The 23,041-nt window shown below is 41.3% G+C and overlaps 1 gene segment (V, D, J or C); it reads right to left on the reverse strand.

The window, feature by feature from the left end:
• Window positions 1-12,815: 12,815 nt before the first annotated feature.
• LOC116571511 lies at window positions 12,816-13,347 on the reverse strand. The segment is given in 2 exon segments: window positions 12,816-13,135; window positions 13,237-13,347. Coding segments are annotated over 2 exon segments (366 nt in total).
• Window positions 13,348-23,041: the final 9,694 nt, after the last annotated feature.

The raw sequence follows: 23,041 nt of genomic DNA on the forward strand, positions 1-23,041 counted from the left end.
ATAAATGATGCCATGAAACATTTCAACTTTAGAATTATTGGAATCCCTGAAGGGGAGGAGAAGGAAAGAAGTCTAGAAGATATAGTGGAACAAGTTCTCCATGAAAATTTTCCCAATCTTGCGAATGGAACCAGCATTCATATACTAGTGTCTGAACGATCTACACCCAAGATTATAGATTAAAAAAAAAAATCAAGGCACCTGATAGTCAAATTGAGAAATCATAATTGCAGATACAATCGCTTGAAAGGCTCTAGGACAAACCTTACAGAGAAAGCCCATCTGAATAATGTCAGACCTGTCCACAGAGACCTGGCAAGCCAGAAAGTGCTGGCAAGATATATTCAGGGCACTAAATGAGAAGAACATGCAGCCAGGAATACTTTATCCACCAATACTGACATTCAGAATGGATGGAGAGATAAAGAGTTTCCCAGACCGGCAGGGCTTAAAAGATTATGCGACCACCAAGCCAACACTGCAGGAAATATTAATGGGGGTTCTATAAGAGAGGAAATATCCCAAGAATTGCATTGAACAGAAATATAGAGAAAATCTACAGAAAGAAAGACTTCAAAGTTAACATGATGTTAATAAAAACGTATCTATCAATAATCACTCTCAATGTGAAGGCCTAAATGCGCACAATAAAGACACAGTTTTGCAGATTGGATAAAACGACAGGACCATCCATATGTTGTCTATAAGAGACCCATTTTGAACCTAAACGTACACCCAGACTGAAAGTGAAGGGATGGAGAAGCATCTTTCATGCTAATGGGCCTCAGAAGAAGGCCGGGGTAGTGAATTTCATATCAGATAAATTAGATTTTAAACTAAAGAATGTAGTCAGAGATACATAAGGACAAAATAAATAAAATATAAATTAAAAAAATTTAAAAATATTACCTGGGAATAAGCCTAATCAAAGAGATAAAGGAACTGTACTCAAGTAGCTACAGAACACTCATGAAAGAAATTGAAGAAGACACAAAAATATGGAAGACCATTCCATCCTCTTGGATCAGAAGAATAAACATTGTTAAAATGTCTATACTGCCTAGAGCAAGCTATACTTTTTATGACATTCCGATCAAAATTTCACTGGTATTTTTCCAATAGATGGAGCAAATAATCCAAAAATTTTTATGGAATCAGAAGAGACCCCATATCACTATGGAAATATTGAAAAACAAAAAATGAAACTGGGGGCATCCCATTACCTGATTTCAAGCTTTACTACAAAGCTGTGATCACCAAGAAAGCATGGTACTGGCCTACAAACAGACACATAGACCAGTGGAACAGAGTAGAGAGCCCAGATATAGACCCTCAACTCTATAAAAAAGTAATCTTTAATAAAACAGGAACAAAATATACTGTGGAAAAAAGACAAACTCTTCAATTAATGGTGCTGGGAAAATTGGACAGCTATATGTAGATGAATGAAACTCGACCATTCTCCTACACCATACACAGAGATAAACTCAAAATGGATAAAAGACCTCAATGTGAGACAGGAAACCATCAGAATCCTAGAGGAGAACATAGGCAGTGACCTCATCGATATCAGTCTCAGTAACTTCTTTCAAGATATGTCTCCAAAGGCAAAGGAAACAAAAGCGAATATGACCTTTTGGGACTTCATCAAGATCATAAGCTTCTGCACAGCAAAAGAAACAGTCAAGAAAACAAAGAGGCAACCCATAGAATGGGAGAAGACATTTTCAAATGACAGTACAGACAAAAGGTTGATATCCAGGATCTATAACGAACTCCTCAAACTCAACACACACAAAACAGACAATCATATCAAAAAATGGGCAGAGACTTCTCCAATGAAGACATACAAATGGCTGTCAGACACATGAAAAAATGCTCATCATCACTAGTCATCAGGGAGATTCAAATTAAAACCACATTGATATACCACCATATACCAGTTAAAATAGCCAAAATTAGCAAGACAGGAAGCAACATGTGTTGGAGAGGATGTGGAGAAAGGGGAACCCTCTTCCACTGTTGGTGGGAATGCAAGTTGGTGCAGCCACTTTAGAAAACAGACAAGTGTGGAGATTCCTCAAGAAAGTAACAATAGAACTTACCTATGACCCTGCATTTGCACTCCTGGGTATTTACCCCAAAGATACAGATGTAGTGAAAAGAAGGGCCATCTGTACCCTAATGTTTATAGCAGCAAGGGCCATGGTCGCCAAACTGCTCAAAGAACTGAGATGCCTTTCAACAGACGAATGGGTAAGGAAGATATGGTCCATATACACTATGCAGTATTATGCCTCCATTAGAAAGGATGCATACCCAAATTTTGTAGCAACATGTACGGGACTGGAAGAGATTATGGTGAGTGAAATAAGTCAAGCAGAGAGAGTCAATTTTCATATGTTTTCACTTATTTGTGTGGCAAGACAATTAGCATGGAGAACAGGGGGAGAGGGAGAGGAGAACGGAGTTTAGGGAATTTGGAGTGGGAAGTGAACCATGAGAGTATGGACTCTGAAAAACAATCCGAGGGTTTTGAAAGGGCAGGGGATGGGAGGTTGGGGGAACCAGATAGTGGCTATTAGAGAGGGCACGGATTGCATGGAGCCCCAGTGAATACTGTTACACTGGAAAGAAATAAAGAAAAAAGTGATGTCTCTCAGTAGAGCAGATTTATAAGGGTTCTTATTTTTCACTATTGTTTTTTATTGCTACCAGCTTATCAAGGCTCCCTCCCCCTTTTATTTATCTTCTAATATCTCCCCATAGATTCACAACTCCACACAACCTACCATGCAAAAAGCAGTTGCTTTTCTGAATGTAGAAATCCATATGTATGGGCCATGGTCGCCGTGTGTGTGTGTGTGTGTGTGTATACACCTTTTTGAACACCCCAAAAATTAGTGTGAGGTGTAGAATGAATTTATATAATATATATATATATATATATATATATATATATATATATATATATATATATTTCAATATATATATGTGTGTGTGTGTGTGTGTGTATATAACATAAATATATATATTGCTAGATATCCATTTAAATTTAGGGGACTAGCTGAAATGAGGTCTCCTAATCCTCCACCATCTTGGCTCCTTCTCCATTTTGTTGGATTTTTAAGATAATCTTATGATTTAAGTGAGCATCTATTTCTCAAAAAAGTCTTAAAATAAGACAAAACCTGTCGCACTATTTATAACCAAGTAGATAATAATTTCAGGTGAAACAGGACTGAGTAATTCTTCAAATACTGCATGTGTAGTGCTGAGATCCTATGATATGTTCAGAGACAAAATAAAATGTTTGCTTTATTATAAAATCAGAAGGAAAAATAATATGATCCAACCTATTTGTAAAAACAAAAAACAAAAACAAAAAACAGCTTATGAAACAAGACATTTTTGTTCACATCTAGACTCCTTGTCTAGGAAAGGGCTGCTCTGGGTGACTCTGAGGACAAAAGTGACCAGAGAGCCTCACTCCCAGGTAGTGTATTAGATGCACCTGGGCCCAGGGCTTCAGCAAAAGGATAAGCAGAGTCACAGACTAGGCTAAACAGGTAGTTGCTGGTGTGTTTTCATCTTTACAAATGAGTAAGTGGGTTTTTGTCTCACTTATTCACACTGGAGCACTGTGTCAGTACTAAGACTGCTATCTCATGTTGAGCAGTAAGACTCAGCTTCATCCTCAGCCTGAATCCCAGTGATGGTCAGGGAGGCTGGGCTGCCAGGGTTGGAGCCAGAGAAGTGATCAGGGAATCCCTGAGGGTGGATTGCTATTATCATGGATGAGGTTTCTGGGGGCTGTTTCCAGGAATTGATACCAGTACACATAATAACCACCAATGTTGGAGCTGTCCCCAGTGCAGGGGATGGTGTTCTTCTGGCCCAGGGACCCAGACACTGAGGGTGGCTGATTCAGCACGGATTGGGCCATGATCCTAAAGGGGGAGAAAAACAGAGACAATGATACTGGTGTTTAGGGACAAGAGGAGGAAGCAGGATCCTACTCGTCCTTCCAGGACCCCTTTCCCTGTCCCTGTATCCAGTCACTTGTGAAGTGAATGAGTAGTGTGAGGAGGAGAAAGTACCAGGCCATGGTGGAGGTCATTAGCAATTTTACTTTCTGTGGCCCCACAGCTGAGCCTACCACCCCTAATCTATCCTTTCCCTTCAACTTTTGAGAAAGGGAGCACTCATCCATAGAAATGAGACCCCCTGCTCTCTGAACCCTCACTGGCCCTGGTCAGGTTTCTCTGTTTGAGGATGTAAGGGAGGTGGGAAGGGAAGGGGCCATATGGAGTGGGCATAAGGAGTCCCAGGTGACCAGTCCCAGCTCTTATCACCCCTGACTCCTCAGAAATGGACCTCAGTGCCCCTTGGCGAACTGTGCTAGACACAGCTTACTGTGACAGGGTGAGCAGAGCCCATCAGAGACAGTCCCTGCATCCTCACAGCTCTGTCCACTGTTTTCTGCATTAGAAACAGGCTACCTGTCCCCTGTGTGTCCTCCCATCACCTCAGTGCACAATTTATTCTCTACTCAGACTCCCAGGTGAGTGTGTCCATGGCATTCTTGGCTGTTCATGAGTCAGGGCTGAGATGGTGTTTTCTACACAAACTCCTTTCCAGATCAAAATCAAGTTCAGAACAGTGATGGAAGGACATTGTATACTTTCTTCTTATGTGACTCCTCCCTGGTACCAGAACCTTCCTTTCTCTGAGTTTCCCAAAACATGGAGGAGACAGGAAATGCTTCCCTGCAGGTTGTGGGTAGTAGATTTCATGTACATTCCCAGAGAGGTAACACACTGAACATTTTTATCATCTGTCACTATTACCACCTGCTTGAAATCACAGTTCTCCACACATAGTTGGCAGTGATTCTTCCCTAGATTCTCTTGTCCCAGGATGCAGACACTAATCTTCAGGACCTTTGCCATGTGAGGCTGTGTGGCATTGACCTCAGAGTGCAAAGGACAAAACTGGCAGGTGGTCTTAGGAGAAAATGAGTAGGAATTGCAGATGCTCTGACAGGGATCCAGTGAGAGAGATTATGTATTAGTCACCACTGAGCCAAATGTGCAGTTAAATAGATTTGTGGGTTTTTCTTTTTCCTTTAAAATCTTCCTTAGTAAAATTGATTTAAACTGAAGTGTAAAGTCATGTGAAGATCAGGTACAATCATGAGTATACTTTTACCAGATTTGGCCTTATTTCAGAGAGAATATGTGTAGAAATTGTGGCTAAAAACATGGATGCAACAATAGGGAAGGGATTTTTCTGTTTTTCGTTGAATAGAGAGATATGTAAACTTTTCTAAAGTCAAATACAGATGTAGTGAGAAGAAGGGCTATATGTACCCCAATTTTCATAACAGTAATGGCCACAATCACCAAACTGTGGGAAGAGTGAAGATGCCCTTCAACAGAGGAATGGATAGAGAAGCTGTGGTGCATATATACAACAGAATATCAGATGGATACCCAAATTTTGTATCAACATTGATGGGACTGAACGAGATTATGGAAAAGTGAAATAAGTCAAGCAGAGAAAGTCAGTTATCATATGGTTTCACTTACTTGTGGAGCATAAGGAATGATATGGAGGACATTAGGAAAAGGAGAGGAAAAGTGAATTGGAGTAAGTTGGAGGGGGAGACAAAAGGTGAGAGACTGTGGATTCTGAGAAACAAACTAAGGGTTATGGAGTGGAGGGAAATGGGGGGATGGGTGAGCCTGGTGGTGGGTATTAAGGAGGGCATATATTGCATGGAGCACTGGGTGTGGTGCATAAACAACGAATCTTGGAACATGAAAAAAATACATTAAATTAGGATGTTAAGAAAAGAAAAATCAATTTTCTTTTAAATAATAAATTTTGTTTCCTGGGTCTGGACCTGCATCTAGGAAGCCTGACCTGGGGCACTTTGAAACCACTTGAAAGGCCTGTTCTTATGAACCTCAGAGCCATCTCAGTGATGGAATTACCAAACATAGACAAAGCTTCCAGGACAGCGTGATTTGGGGTCACACACTCTGGGTTGTGCACATCTCCAGTCTCTCTGCCTTGTGGCCAGCATGTCCAGGCTAGAGTAAGTGCTCATTCAGCCACCCATGAGTAGAGCAGAGAGTTTCTATTACCCAAGGACAACTGGACCCAGGAGATTCTGTTAAAAGTCCCACATATGAGTGGTAGAGAGGTGGAGGTAAGAGGGATTGTTTCCCTCAAATTATAAGCCGTATGGTCCTTGCCTGGGACAGACTTTTCAGCTGAAGCCAGCCAATTGGAGGTGTCACCAAGGTGACTGTAGGAGTGACATCCAGAAGTTGAGAGCACCATGAAGGTGTCTGTCTTGTCCCCATGGGTCTTGAGCTCTACGACAGCATCACCAAGCCTGTTTTCTCAGAATGAATATACTCATCAGCTTCAGGCCCACACAAAATCTCAAGGGTAGACCAGAACTAAGCTATCCACAGGGACAGAGATTCACTAGGAGGTTCCTGGGCATCAGCCTCATCCCAGGAGAACAAGTATTCAGGGAATGTTATGGCTTTCCTGGTGACAAGAACCCTGTTACACTCAATGTCACTGTTGTTACTTGTTGATGGGGATTCTGCCTCTTCAAGGTTGTGCTGCTGAGGATGGCTAGGTGAGCTCAGCCAAACCCTGACTTCTGGAGGGAAAGGAAAGTCCAGAAACTACATAATGAAGACACTGAGAGGAGAAGAGAGAGAAGGGTGTCACACACAAACACGTGCACATAAACACACACACACACACACACACACACACACACACACACACACAGAGTCAAAATGAGAATATTTTTCCTGTGCCATCATTATATCTTTCCTTCAGAGACCAAGCAAGTGGCCACTGTCCCTCTTATGTTTTCTATACCCCCTTAGGTTTGATTTCCATGTACACTCATCCCCAGAGCAAGATCCCTGTACGAACTTCCAGGGTCCTCAAAACTGCAGCTAAAGAAGGCCAGGGTCAGGAAGTCACTTCCCTTGCAAGAGAGTGGAATTGCCATAAGCATAAGTAGTTTGTTGAGATGCACTCTGATAACACATTCTCTGAATCAGAAATTTGAGTCTTGTGAAATGGAGACATCTGTCCATTTTCATCCCTGCAGACACAAATGTCATATCTGTGGCATCTTCATGTCTTAGGAAGCACAGGATAGGGGTGACCACAGAGTCTTCTTTTCCTATGCCCTCACATCATAGTCATTCCTCACTGTGCCCCATGTTTGCTTGGTGCCTCCCTCGGGTGCCCATGAGAGAGAAATTTGGGAAAGGGCTAATGAATGGGACTTTACTGAGGCAGGAAAATCATGTGGCTAAATTAGGGTCCTGCTGGTCATAGAAACAAATATCCCCCTGAACAAAAAAATGTAGTTATTATATGTTAAAATATGAAGCCATCTCTCCTTTGTCAACTATGTCAACACTAACCTGTTCAGTCTCACTAATTGTGAAGATGAACATTAAATAAACCATTAGCCCTGTGTGCCAACCTTCAAAGTCTGAATGAATGTTAATTTGTTGGAAATACAATAATACTATTGTCATATTACAGAGACTGAGGCTGGTAGGAAGGGGGAACTACAATCTGCATATGAGAGCAGAAATCAGATGATTAAGGGATTTCATGGTGGTGCAATTTATCTGAAATCCTAATGTGGAAACAGAGTTCATACCTGAAGAGCCAGAGAGAGACTGAAGGCCTGAGAGAGGTGGGAACAGAGATAGAAAGAGAATGGGTGTGGGGGCTGATGACAGTGAGTCAGAAGGAGTTGTGACTATTTGTCAGTTGGTTCATATACAGAGAAAATCTGTATATCCCCTTGGACCAAAGTTCTGAGAGCATAGTGGCTTTCAGCATCCCATCAGGTCCCTGTCCTCACTCAAGGTAGTTGTTAACATGTAGGCTCTACACATAAAATTAAATCTAGGACTGTGATATTCAAACATTCTTTGTGAGTAGTAAAGGAGACACAACAGGAGGGAGAGACTAGGGTTACTATTTTTAAACTGGTTATTCTTTTTAATTTTACTTAGACCTTGTGACATGTGCAGTTGGGCTCTATTCCCTCACCTGGGTATGCTCCTGGGACACCCATGCTCTCTGAGGCAACAGCACAGTCTGTGTATCAGTCCTCCCTCTTCAAGGACAGGTCTTCTCACAGAGGAGTCTCCCCTACAGGAGTATCTATAGAAGCTTCTCAATAAATGAGGCTCTGAGATCAGGTCTCTGGTTTCAGGAACTTTTTGTCTCACTGCCTTTTTATCTGAGACACTGTTAGTATTATAGCTACTCCCATGGCCATGAACTGTAGCACAGTAATAGCCTTGTCCTCAGGCTGTATCTCAGAGATGAGCAGGACCCCTGCATTGTCTGAGACATCTTTGGATCCAGAGAACTGGCTGGAGACCAGAGAACCCTGATATTTATCTGAGTCTAAGAAGTAGTACAGGAGACACTGAGGAGGGCTCCCTGGCTTCTGCCTGTACCAATTTATGTAGTAGCTGCCAACACTAAAGCCACTGGTCAGGTGGAAGTGAGTATGGCTGTTGCTCCCAGATATTCAGAGTGGCAGTGTGGCTGGGTCAACAGGGACAGGGTTGGGTTGGGACAGGGACCCTGCATACAGAGATGATCATGAGTGATGGGACAGGGACAGACTCACACTTCTTCATATCTGTGACAGAGGGTCTGATGGAGCCTAGGGACTGGGACTGAATACCCAAAGCCTATGCCTATGTGTGCATTGAGAGAGGAGCATGAAGAGAGTAGGAATCTTTGACCCAGTCCCTGGTTCTCACAAAGGGCTCCTCACTTCTTCCCCCTTCTACCACGGAGGAGCTTCCTATGCAAATGGGGGCCATCCAGTGATTTATAGCCCCTCCCTTAAACCTGGTTCTAGGTCTCATTTCGTACCATACACTGAGGAAGCTGGTGGTTGGCCCCAGCCCTGGGGGGAAGCACCTGCTGAGACCACACATGTCAGTGGTCCACTGCTCAGTGGACTCCGACAAGCAAGAGAGAACATAGCTGCTGAATCCTCATCAGTGAGCACAAGGCCCAGCATACAGGCTCAGGCTCCCTTCAGTGAAAGGTCCTCACCAAGGAGCTGTGTGGGAGCAAAAGGTCAATCCCACAGCACCCCCTACTCATATCAAGGCACCCATATCCCCTTGGACCAAAGTCCTGAGAGCATAGTGGCTTTCAGCATCTCATCAGGTCCCTGTCCTCACTCCTATGTCTTAACTCTGGATCCTATGATTTGTCTACACTGCATATTATCACTGTGGTTTCTCACTCTCTGGAGGCACACCTCTCTATGAAAAGGGCAAAAATGTACATAAATACCCAATTAATGGGTCACCATCCACGGAGATGTTACTATAAAACATGAATGTATCATGTCAAACATCACTGATCAGAGGACAGTGGAGCTCATTGGAGGGACTTTTAGGGGATCTTCAGAGAATCAGAGAGAGTGGACATTTTTCAGGAAGCAAGCTCAGTGAGAAATTCCCAAAACAGCAATTCAGAAAATATTTCAAAGTCAAATGATGTTGTTACAATTTCATCAGGTCAGATATGTCTGAATGATTTGTGAAAAGCTAACATCTTTGCCTGACTGAACATTTACAGGTGAATATAGACCTATCTCTTTATGTTCGGGAGTGAGATGTATCTCCTGAATTCACTGGTTTCTGAGTATTTCTGTTTTCAAATTCTTGTCATGATTCTATCTTTATTGCCTCACAATCTGTTTGTATTGTAGCTATATTTGTTTTCCACTTGCAGTTTTATACCCATTACTTTCCTTCAGGAGGAAGATGAGTGTTATGTTTTTTTATTGTTTCCACATGCCTGGGAGAGGGGGTGCAGAAATCATATTCTTACAGGGCCCCCAAACAAACCACTTATATGTACAAAAAGTCACCAATTCTCTAAACTCACAGGGACCATAAGTTAAAGCTCTATGACCACGATCATCCACTTCCCTCAAACATCATTTCCTCAAGCACTCCGAGGGGTCCTTCTCCTTCAGGTCAGGCAGGTCACCCTTTGACTTCAAACACTTCAGTGACTCCTCACAGGTATTTGTTCTACAGCCAAGCCCCTCCAACCCCTAATGATCTTTCCTGCTTTGGCCTGACCCACCCTCCCTGCCCACCTCACAGTCAAGCCCCTTGTACCCTGATCCAGCCTCATCCCTTCTCTGTCCTTGGACTCCCTGAGCTCAGTCCCTCCCCTGTTCTCCACACAACCTCCTGTGTGTCTGTTGGAAGGAGACCGGCTTCACCTGAAGAGTACAGTGGACACACACATTTTGGCAACTCTGGACATCTGTTGAAAGCAGGGCAGACATACACTGTAACAACACATTTGTGATATACATTTCTCTATTTGTCTTCTCTCTATCTTGATTACTGTAACTTTACAATAGGTACTCAAATCAAGAAGTGTCAGTTTCCCAAATTGTTTTTCCTCTTTAACATTATGTTGCTAATTTTATCTTTTCCCTCTCTGCATAAACTTTAGAATCAGTTCTTCAGTGTTTACGAAATAATTTGCTGGGATTTAAGGGTTGCATTAAATCTGTACATCAAATTAGGAAGAAATAACTTCTTGAAAATAATGAGTTTTCTTATCAAGGAACATGGACTGTCTCTCAATTTGTTTAGTTCTTCTTAGACTCCATTCATTAGAATTGGGTTATTTTCCTAATATAGATATTACACATACTATTTTCAATTCATAGCTAAGCATTTACATTTTTGGGGTGCTAATGTAAATTGTGTCCATTTCACGTTCCACTTGTTCAATGTTAGTTATTAGGTAAGCCCTGGACTTTTCTATATTAAATATGCATCCTGAAACCTTGGGATAATTGTTTTTTAGTTTCAAGATTTTTCTTTTTATCTCAATCATTTTGTATTTTCTACATAAATGGTCATGTAACCTTAGAATAATACAGTTTATTTTTCTTTTCTCAATCTGCATACATTTAGATGGATGTTTTCAGGAAAATAGTGGTGCATTTATTGAGATAGGCTTACTTTTAATTCACTCTTATAGAATGAATTACATTGATTGGCTTCCCAATATTACACAAAATTTAAATGTCTAAAATGACCACATTTAGCACAGTGTTAGATTGAATTTGCAAGTACTTTGTTATATTTTGGCTTCTTTGTTTAGCAGCATATGGATTTTTAATTTCCTTTACTTTGAAAATTTTGTGTGGTTATTAAATCAGAGGAAAACTAGCTTTATGACCTATATTCAAGTTTTGTCCTTCTTCCTTGCTTCTCTGTATTATTATTATTTAACTCTTAAATACTTGATTACATTCTCTAGTGAAGGCTTCTGTGCCTGAAGTTGTCAACTAGAGTGAAGAACAATTTCAATATGAGTGCTGGAAAACACGAGTTAACCACTGATTCTTCATTCATTGAACAAATTCTACAATGCATACATTGTAGGACTGGGGCTACAGTCTGTGCCCTGGGGCTATGTTTTATTTGGTGGTAATTTTCCTTTATGCTTAATATCTGGAGGGTGTAAAGTAAATTATATTTTCAGTTTCAGAATTCTCTGGAAAACAATGTGAGGGTTTTGAAGGGGTGGGGGGTGGGAGGTCAGGGTACCAGGTGGTGGGTATTATAGAGGGCATGGATTGCATGGAGAACTGGGTGTGGTGCAAAAATAATGTATACTGTTATGCTGAAAATAAAAAATAAATTATAAAACATACATACACATGAAAAGAATTCAGTTAATATAACAATATGTAATAATGTTAATGTATTTTGAAAGAAAAATAGTAGAAAGCACCCAAGTATAATATCAAGTATTGTACAACCTCATTTAAAGGGCGGGGGCACTAAATATTATACAATGTTATGTGGTCCTGTGTCTCTAGACATTTCCTAAGGAGCCAATGCAAGTCAGGAAGAATAATACTGAGACCACACAGTCTCGAGGTTGAATTACAAATCTATATCCACTAGACAGATATTTTAATTCAGTTCTGTATCTCCCAGCATGCATTATGCCACAGCATGCTGCTGTACCCTTCAGTGGACTGAGATTTTGAACTTATTTCTCAGTGTTCTTGGATCTTTAGTGCAATTTGGGGAGTGATTCAGTCATAGGAGGTTATTCGCCCTGGATTTTAAAGAGATATTTCCAGAAATAATTATATAATAATAAAAGAACCAGTGTTTCTCAAACATTAACTTTCACAGAAATCATTTGGAGGACTTGTTAAGTGTAGATTTCTGAAACCCAACACAGATTTCAGAGTTAGAAGGTTTAGGATGGAGGATTGTGTTTTTATCAAGCTACAAGCTAGGAAAATATTAATTTCATTCTCATCATTAAATTAATGAATAAAGTTACATCTACCAATGTTCTTTGAAAAATAGTCCTTATTTATAGCAGTATTAGTTTGTATATAATGGAACCGAGACCCCATTCCTCAACACCTTGGGCAAACAAGGGAGGAAGCACTGACTCAGAGGTTCACAGTGGAGAGATGGACACACCCTGGGAAAGTCAGGATGAGGTACATGTGGTGATGAACTCCTGGACATGGCAAGGGGGCCAGGGAGCCTCCCTTCCCATGTTGGTGTTGACTACCCACAACACACACACAAACACACACACACACACACACACACACACACACACACACACACACACACACTTTCTCTCTTGCTTTTAAGATTGAGCTATTTTGAGCACATGAGAGGTTCTGGTTGCACTTCTTCATAGATTTAAATTACTGTGTGAATACCACTACCCATATACAGCAAACAGTGATAGTCGGCTTCATCCTCAAGTTGGGCCTCTTTGATGGTGAGGGCGGCTTTGTTCCCAGAGATGGATCCAGAGAAGCGACCAGGGACCCCAGAGGGGCGGTTGCTTGTGCTATAGATAAGCAAGCGGGGAGCCTTGCCTGGGGTCTGCTGGAACCATTGAGGGTAGTTACTGGTAGAGACTGACCCAGAGCTGAGGCCACAGGTGAGTGTGACTGTGCCTCCTGGAGATACTGACACTGATGGCTCCTGAATCACCACAGTCTGAGAATCTGCCCCTAAAACAAACAGGAGAGAGAGATGGTGTTATGAAAGACAAGGGACACCTGAAACCTTGCCTTTATATGCACCCCCATGAAGCAGAATCCCTCTTTCTGACCTGAGCCATAAGCAAGGAGCCCAAGAAGAAGCACCTTCCAGGCCATGGTGGGGACCCTGAGAGTATGTAGCCTCCACAGGCTCTTGGGCTTGAGTGGGGTGTCCCCAGGCCTTTTCATGTCTCCAGACCCATTAGGAGGAGAAGGCACTTCATGCAAATCAGCTTCCTCTCTCTTCCTACCCCAAGGTCACCCACATGTCCCCTGGGAGATTTTGAAAGGAGCAAATGATGCAACCTCAGGCACACCATTAAGTGTGCCTGGTGACCTGGGACACTAATTTGAGGAGGACATCTTTCAGCAAATCAGCTTTGCAATTACCCTGGTGGCCTCCAACCAAAAGTTCCTCTATAGGAAGCCTGTGAGGAGATAGATGTGTTTGTATTTTCCACCTTTGTACCCTGCTTCTAGTTCACATCAAATCTAATCTATGCCTGAACCATTTTCTTCCCTCCCAAGGGACATTTCTTTTTATCTCCATGGAGGATCTTAGCAGTCACCTCTCCAACAGTGAGGTCACAGGGAATCTCAGAGCCCATGTCTGAGGGATGTAGGGACAGTGGTCTCCTCTTTGTTAATCATGGACTCTGTTTCCAGTAGTTGAGAGGAGCTGACCAGGGATGGGGGCATCATACTGAGCAGAATTGCCAGGCTGGGGAAAATATCCTCCTTTGTTCTAAGAAGTCATCAGTTATATGCAGTGACTTCAATGTACCTGAAAGTTTTGTGGGGAAAGGTCAAAATCACCAAGAAATTATAAGACAATCTTCCATATCAGGTATGACAAATCTATCAAATTTTGAGGTGAGGGGCAATATTAACACTTAAGGAAAGAAAATAGTTGGAAAGCTAAAACCATAAATGATACGTTTCCATTTCACTATAAAATATTGACATAAATGAGAAAGATCAGTATGAAATAACAACTTAAGTGATGACAGATAAAAATCTCAGGCATTTAATACGTATTTCATCATGAGCACATTTGGAAGTCATAATTAGTAGCAAGTGTCCCTGAGGATGATCACTGGACACATTTTCCTGGTCATTCTCCAGACACCAGGGTCCTCTTCACTTTCTCATGGGACATATTTTTGTGGGGATCTGTAGCCAGATGTAATCGTGTGCTTGATGGGCTGGGGATGGGAGAAACTCCCAGGATCCCAGGAGCCCCTCATACACAGGAAGGTGGTAAAACAATGCCCCCCTGTGGATCCTGAGTGGTCCTGCAAGAATCAGGGAGGAGCTTCCACTGGATGGGGCTTCTATCTATGAGAAAACACACTGATGCAGGCCACGTGCTCTAGGTATCACTGTATCCCCTGTGGTGTTTCCTGTAACAACACTGCTTTCTTCCTCAGAGCGTCAGGGAAACAGCACTGGGAGTTCAGGAGCTCTATCCTAGTGGGAACATCTGATGTATGTCTTAGTGCCTCTTCACATCTGGTCCCCCACATTCCATGTTCCATCACCAAGAGACTGCACACAACTAGTCTCAGCCCCAATCCTCCCTGGTGGTCAAGGTTATTTTTTTTTTTCCTAGAGAAAACATGGATTCTAGTAGCTGATATTTTGAGCTATTTTTCAACTATTAGTTATGCTCATAAATGAGATCTTGCAGTTTTCACATCAGATACTCTTCTTTTGGGTTATGCCCCCTCCATTGATTAGTTGAATGAGAAAATGAATTCAGACTACATGCCTTTTATTTCATGATACATTTTAAAGCATTGTTTAAGCAAGGACTTCAACACTATTGATGACAGAACCAGTCCCATCTGACCTAGGACTTGGAGGCAGATCAGAAGATGGCAGAAAGAATTGACAACCACCTATACCCAGATAAGAGGAGCAAAAGGCAGAGCCAGTGCACTTCCTCACCTAGCTACCCTTTCACTTTCCCCTAAAGGTAACTCTTTATTCCACCAGGGAGGAAGTAAATAATTTCAAGCTTATTGTGAAGTTCCTAAGCTCTACTTGCTGAGGCTGATTGTTGGATGGAGACAATACCTAACCCTGGTGTGTCCTATCCCTTGCCCAGGGAGCACTGAAGCTCAAGTTCATGAAGAAAAGACGTTTTTGTTGCAAGGGTGTCCTGTTCATCTATCTTTCCATGAAAACCAGCTCTGGACAGTTTATCCCAATATACTGTAGAGAATGAGATATGAGGCATGTGTGATTCAGAGTTGAGGGCTCATGTGGCTCTTGGGGACTGAAGTGCATGAAAGTCACCCACAGTGACGATGCTGTTTGCCCAAACATGCAAGGGTCAGTGACAGATTTTCCTGGTGTGCCTGACCCAGACCCTGAGCTCTCAAGAGCAGCCCACCAGCACCGCCTGCTGGCCTCAGATATGCTCTCCAACCCATGTCACACTCACTAGCACTCCTGGAAGTGCTTTGTTACCTTTGTAATTGGACCCTTCTGATGTCATCAGCTAAGGGAGTAGAACAAACAGGTAAGCTCTGTGGCATTTTGGGTTGAGCCATCCGTTTTTTCCAGAGCATCAATGCCTTCAGATAGACAGCTACCTAAAACATAGGTTATGAGATATTTCAGGATTACCTGATATATGACTTTGCTTCTGCCTTGCCCCTGGTTTTATCACTGGGACATAATGAACTTGAACCAAGCTCAAAGCTTAAAGTCCCCCAGAGAATCCCACTGATTGAACTCTGGTAATAATTCTATGTGGGTTACCCTTACAGACTGACTTATTTGGCTATTGTTGTTGTCAAGGTCTCCTGTTAGGTTCACTAACCCTCATGGTACATGTCTTTTATCTTTGTCGTTACCATGAGAATACCTTACTGTCAAAGACAATCTGTCCTTCATTCTTGATTACTTCTGAAGTTTCTCATTTAAAAAAAAATTCTTTGGGGGGGGGTAGGGGCAAAGAGAGAGGAAGAGAGAATCTCTAGCCGACTCACAAATGAATGTTGAATCTGACATGGTCCTCAATCCCCTGATCCTCAGATCATGACCTGAACAGAAATCAAGAGTCAGATGCTTAACTGATTAAACCACCCAGGGGCCTTGGTTCTCATTTATTCTTGGATATTACCCTTACAACAATTATTTGTATTGATTCTCTGATGTATTTAAGATTATTTTTCGTATGTGTAAGACTGATGAATCACAGCCCTGTACCCCTGAAACAAATAATACATTATATGTTAATAAAATATCTTTAATGTACTTCTATAAATTTTCTCAGTAGACAGATTTGTATTAAATAATATAACATAATATAATAAACAACATACATAAATAACAAATACAAATGGTCTATAAAACTAAAATGAGGTCAAGATGGCGGAGAAGTAGCAGGCTGAGACTACTTCAGCTAGCCGGAGATCAGCTAGATAGCTTATATAAAGATTGCAAACACCTGAAAATCCATCGGCAGATTGAAGAGAAGAACAGCAATTCTGGAAACAGGAAAACAACCACTTTCTGAAAGGTAGGACCGGCGGAGAAGTGAATCCAAAGCGACGGGAAGATAGACCCCGGGGGGAGGGGCCAGCTCCCGGCAAGCGGCGGAGCAACGGCGCACAAAATCAGGACTTTTAAAAGACTGTTCCGCTGAGGGACATTGCTCCAGAGGCTAAACCGGGGCGAAGCCCACGCGGGGTCAGCTGGCCTCAGGTCCCGCAGGGTCACAGAAGGATCGGGGGTGTCTGAGTGTCACAGAGCTTGCGGGTATTGGAATGGGAAAGCCGGCTACAGAGACAGAGCCGACAGTAAGCTCACAGCTCGGTGTTACCTTGAACCGGTCGCAGGCTCGGTGAGCTCAGAGCGCGGCCAGAGGTCAGGCAGATGGGAGTAACTGGGCGCTGTTCTCTGAGGGCGCACTGAGGAGTGGGGACCTGGGCTCTCGGCTCCTCCGGACGGAGACCAGGAGGCCGCCATTTGTATTCCTGTCCTCCGGAACTCTACGGAAAGCACTCAGGTAACAAAAGATCCTGAAAGCAAACCCGAGCAGATTACTCACCCCGACCCTGATAAGGGCGGTGCAATTCCGCCTGGGGCAAAGACACTTGAGAATCACTACAACAGGCCCCTCCCCCAGAAGATCAACAAGAAATCCAGCAGAGACAAAGTTCACATACCAAGGAGTGCGGTTTCAATACCAAGGAGAGCAGCAAAATTCCAGAGGAGGAGAAAGCAAAGCACGGAACTCATGGCTTTTTCCCTGTGATTTTTTTAGTCTTGCAGTTAATTTGATTTTTTTCTTTTTCATTTTTTGTTTTTTTTTTTTTTCGCCTTCTGGTAAATTTTTTTTTTAACTTTTACCTTTTTCTTTTTTAACGTTTTTTAACTAGTTTATCCAATATATATATGTTTTCTTTTTTATATTTTTCATATTTGTTTTCTTTTTTTAAATTATTTTCTTTTCTTTTTCTGTCTTTTTTCTTTTTTTTTCTTTCTTCCTTTTTGAACCACTTTTTATCCCCTTTCTACCCCCTCACGATTTGGGACCTCTTCTAATTTGGTTAAAGCATATTTTCCTGGGGTAGTTGCAACCCTTTTAGTATTTTAGTTGCTCCTTCATATACTCTTATCTGGACAAAATGACAAGACGGAAAAATTCAACACAAAAAAATGAACAAGAGGCAGTACCGAAGGCTAGGGACCTAATCAATACAGACATTGGTAATATGTCAGATCTAGAGTTCAGAATGACAATTCTCAAGGTTCTAGCCAGGCTCGAAAAAGGCATGGAAGATATTAGAGAAACCCTCTCGAGAGATATAAAAGCCCTTTCTGGAGAAATAAAAGAACTAAAATCTAACCAAGTTGAAATCAAAAAAGCTATTAATGAGGTGCAATAAAAAATGGAGGCTCTCACTGCTAGGATAAATGAGGCAGAAGAAAGAATTAGCGATATAGAAGACCAAATGACAGAGAATAAAGAAGCTGAGCAAAAGAGGGACAAACAGCTACTGGACCACGAGGGGAGAATACGAGAGATAAGTGACACCCTAAGATGAAACAACATTAGAATAATTGGGATTCCAGAAGAAGAAGAAAGAGAGAGGGGAGCAGAAGGTATACTAAAGAGAATTATTGGGGAGAATTTCCCCAATATGCCAAAGGGAACGAGCATCAAAATTCAGGACGTTCAGAGAACGCCCCTCAAAATCAATAAGAATAGGCCCACACCCCGTCACCTAATAGTAAAATTTACAAGTCTCAGTGACAAAGAGAAAATCCTGAAAGCAGCCTGGGAAAAGAAGTCTGTAACATACAATGGTTAAAATATTAGAATGGCAGCTGACTTATCCACAGAGACCTGGCAGGCCAGAAAGAGCTGGCATGATATTTTCAGAGCACTAAACGAGAAAAACATTCAGCCAAGAATACTATATCCAGCTAGGCTATCATTGAAAATAGAAGGAGAGATTAAAAGCTTCCAGGACAAACAAAAACTGAAAGAATTTGCAAACACCAAACCAGCTCTACAGGAAATATTGAAAGGGGTCCTCTAAGCAAAGAGAGAGCCTACAAGTGGTAGATCAGAAAGGAACAGAGACCATATACAGTAACAGTCACCTTATAGGCAATACAACGGCACTAAATTCATATCTCTCAATAGTTAACCTGAATGTTAAATGGGCTAAATGCCCCTGTCAAAAGACACAGGGTATCAGAATGGATAAAAAAACAAAACCCATCTATATGTTGCCTCCAAGAAACTCATTTTAAGCCCGAAGACACCTCCAGATTTAAAGTGAGGGGGTGGAAAAGAATTTACCATGCTAATGGACATCAGAAGAAAGCAGGAGTGGCAATCCTTATATCAGATCAATTAGGTTTTAAGCCAAAGACTATAATAAAAGATGAGGAAGGACACTATATCATACTCAAAGGGTCTGTCCAACAAGAAGATCTAACAACTTTAAATATCTATGCCCCCAGTGTGGGAGCAGCCAACTATATAAACCAATTAATAACAAAATCAGAAACACATAAACAATAATACAATAATAGTAGGGGACTTTAACACTCCCCTCACTGAAATGGACAGATCATCCAAGCAAAAGATCAGCAAGGAAATAAAGGCCTTAAACGACACACTGGACCAGAGGGACATCACAGATATATTCAGAACATTTCATCCCAAAGCAACAGAATACACATTCTTCTCTAGTGCACACGGAACATTCTCCAGAATAGATCACATCCTTGGTCCTAAATCAGGACTCAATCGGTATCAAAAGATTGGGATCATTCCCTGCATATTTTCAGACCACAATGCTCTAAAGCTAGAACTCAACCACAAAAGGAAGTTTGGAAAGAACCCAAATACATGGAGACTAAACAGCATCCTTCTAAAGAATGAATGGGTCAATGGGAAATTAAAGAAGAATTGAAAAAAATCATGGAAACAAATGATAATGAAAATACAATGGTTCAAAATCTGTGGGACACAACAAAGGCAGTCCTGAGAGGAAAATATATAGCGGTACAAGCCTTTCTCAAGAAACAAGAAAGGGTCTCAGGTACACAACCTAACCCTATACCTAAAGGAGCTGGAGAAAGAACAAGAAAGAAATCCTAAGCCCAGCAAGAGAAGAGAAATCATAAAGATCAGAGCAGAAATCAATGAAATAGAAACCAAAAAGACAATAGAGCAAATCAACGAAACTAGGACCTGGTTCTTTGAAAGAATTAATAAAATTGATAAACCCCTGGCCAGACTTATCAAAAAGAAAAGAGAAAGGACCCAAATAAATAAAATTATGAATGAAAGAGGAGAGATCACAACTAACACTAAAGAAATACAAACTATTATAAGAACATACTATGAGCAACTCTACGCCAACAAATTTGACAATCTGGAAGAAATGGATGCATTCCTAGAAACATATAAACTACCACAACTGAACAGGAAGAAGTAGAAAGCCTGAACAGACCCATAACCAGTAAGGAGATTGAAACAGTCATTAAAAATCTCCAAACAAACAAAAGCCCAGGGCCAGACGGCTTCCCGGGGGAATTCTACCAAACATTTAAAGAAGAACTAATTCCTATTCTCCTGAAACTGTTCCAAAAAATAGAAATGGAAGGAAAACTTCCAAACTCATTTTATGAGGCCAGCATCACATTGATCCCCAAACCAGACAAGGATCCCATCAAAAAAGAGAGCTATAGACCAATATCCTTGATGAACACAGATGCGAAAATATTCAACAAAAGACTAGCCAATAGGATTCAACAGTACATTAAAGGGATTATTCACCACGACCAAGTGGGATTTATCACAGGGCTGCAAGGTTGGTTCAACATCCGCAAATCAGTCAATGTGATACAACACATCAATAAAAGAAAGAACAAGAACCACAGGATACTCTCAATAGATGCTGAAAAAGCATTTGACAAAGTACAGCATCCCTTCCTGATCAAAACTCTTCAAAGTGTAGGGATAGAGGGCACATACCTCAATATCATCAAAGCCATCTATGAAAAACCCACCGCAAATATCATTCTCAATGGAGAAAAACTGAAAGCTTTTACGCTAAGGTCAGGAACACAGCAGGGATATCCATTATCACCACTGCTATTCAACATAGTACTAGAGGTCCTAGCCTCAGCATTCAGACAACAAAAGGAAATTAAAGGCATCCAAATCAGCAAAGAAGAAGTCAAATTATCACTCTTCGCAGATGATATGATACTATATGTGGAAAACCCAAAAGACTCCACTCCAAAACTGCTAGAACTTATACAGGAATTCAGTAAAGTGTCAGAATATAAAATCAATGCACAGAAATCAGTTGCATTTCTCTACATCAACAGCAAGACAGAAGAAAGAGAAATTAAGGAGTCCATCCCATTTACAATTGCACCCAAAACCATAAGATACCTAGGAATAAACCTAACCAAAGAGGCACAGAATCTATACTCAGAAAACTATAAAGTACTCATGAAAGAAATTGAGGAAGACACAAAGAAATGGAAAAATGTTCCATGCTCCTGGATTGGAAGAATAAATATTGTGAAAATGTCTATGCTACCTAAAGCAATCTACACATTTAATGCAATTCCTATGAAAGTACCATCCATCTTTTTCAAAGAAATGGAACAAATAATTCTAAAATTTATATGGAACCAGAAAAGACCTCGAATAGCCAAAGGGATATTGAAAAAGAAAGCCAACGTTGGTAGCATCACAATTCTGGACTTCAAGCTCTTTTACAAAGCTGTCATCATCAAGACAGCATGGTACTGGCACAAAAGCAGACACATAGATCAATGGAACATAATAGAGAGCCCAGAAATAGACCCTCAACTCTACAGTCAACTAATCTTCGACAAAGCAGGAAAGAATGTCCAATGGAAAAAAGACAGCCTCTTCAATAAATGGTGCTGGGAAAATTGGACAGCCACATGCAGAAAAATGAAATTGGACCATTTCCTTACACCACACACAAAAATAGACTCAAAATGGATGAAGGACCTCAATGTGCGAAAGGAATCCATCAAAATCCTTGAGGAGAACACAGGCAGCAACCTCTTCGACCTCAGCCGCAGCAACATCTTCCTAGGAACAACGCAAAAGGCAAGGGAAGCAAGGGCAAAAATGAACTATTGGGATTTCATCAAGATCAAAAGCTTTTGCACAGCCAAGGAAACAGTTAACAAAATCAAAAGACAACTGACAGAATGGGAGAAGATATTTGCAAACGACATATCAGATAAAGGACTAGTGTCCAGAATCTATAAAGAACTTAGCAAACTCAACACCCAAAGAATAAATAATCCAATCAAGAAATGGGCAGAGGACATGAACAGACATTTCTGCAAAGAAGACATCCAGATGGCCAACAGACACATGAAAAAGTGTTCCATATCACTCGGCATCAGGGAAATACAAATCAAAACCACAATGAGATATCACCTCACACCAGTTAGAATGGCTAAAATAAACAAGTCAGGAAATGACAGATGCTGGCGAGGATGTGGAGAAAGGGGAACCATCCTACACTGTTGGTGGGAATGCAAGCTGGTGCAGCCACTCTGGAAAACAGCATGGAGGTTCCTCAAAATGTTGAAAATAGAACTGCCCTATGACCCAGCAATTGCACTATTGGGTATTTACCCTAAAGATACAAACGTAGTGATCCAAAGGGGCACATACACCCGAGTGTTTATAGCAGCAATGTTCACAATAGCCAAGCTATGGAAATAACCTAGATGTCCATCAACAGATGAATGGATCAATAAGATGTGGTATATATACACAATGGAATACTATGCAGCCATCAAAAGAAATGAAATCATGCCATTTGCGACAACATGGATGGAACTAGAGCGTATCAAGCTTAGTGAAATAAGTCAAGCAGAGAAAGACAACTATCATATGATCTCCCTGATATGAGGAAGTGGTGATGCAACATGGGGGCTTAAGTGGGTAGGAGAAGAATCAATGAAACAAGATGGGATTGGGAGGGAGACAAACCATAAGTGACTCTTAATCTCACAAAACAAACTGAGGGTTGCTGGGGGGAGGGTGTTCGGGAGAAGGGGGTGGGATTATGGACATTGGGGAGGGTATGTGCTTTGGTGAGTGCTGTGAAGTGTGTAAACCTGGTGATTCACAGACCTGTACCGCTGGGGATTAAAATATATGTTTATAAAAAATAAAAAATTAAATTAAAAAATAAGAAAAAAAAAAAACTGAAATGATATCATCTACTGACAACTCCTGTGTTCTACAGCCACTTAATTCTAAAAGGGGTAACTTATAACACTTTCAAGGATTTGCTCTAGGACATTAATATAACATAATATAGTATATAA

The sequence above is a fragment of the Mustela erminea genome, chromosome 13, assembly GCF_009829155.1.
Source record: "Mustela erminea isolate mMusErm1 chromosome 13, mMusErm1.Pri, whole genome shotgun sequence".
Taxonomy (NCBI): domain Eukaryota; kingdom Metazoa; phylum Chordata; class Mammalia; order Carnivora; family Mustelidae; genus Mustela; species Mustela erminea.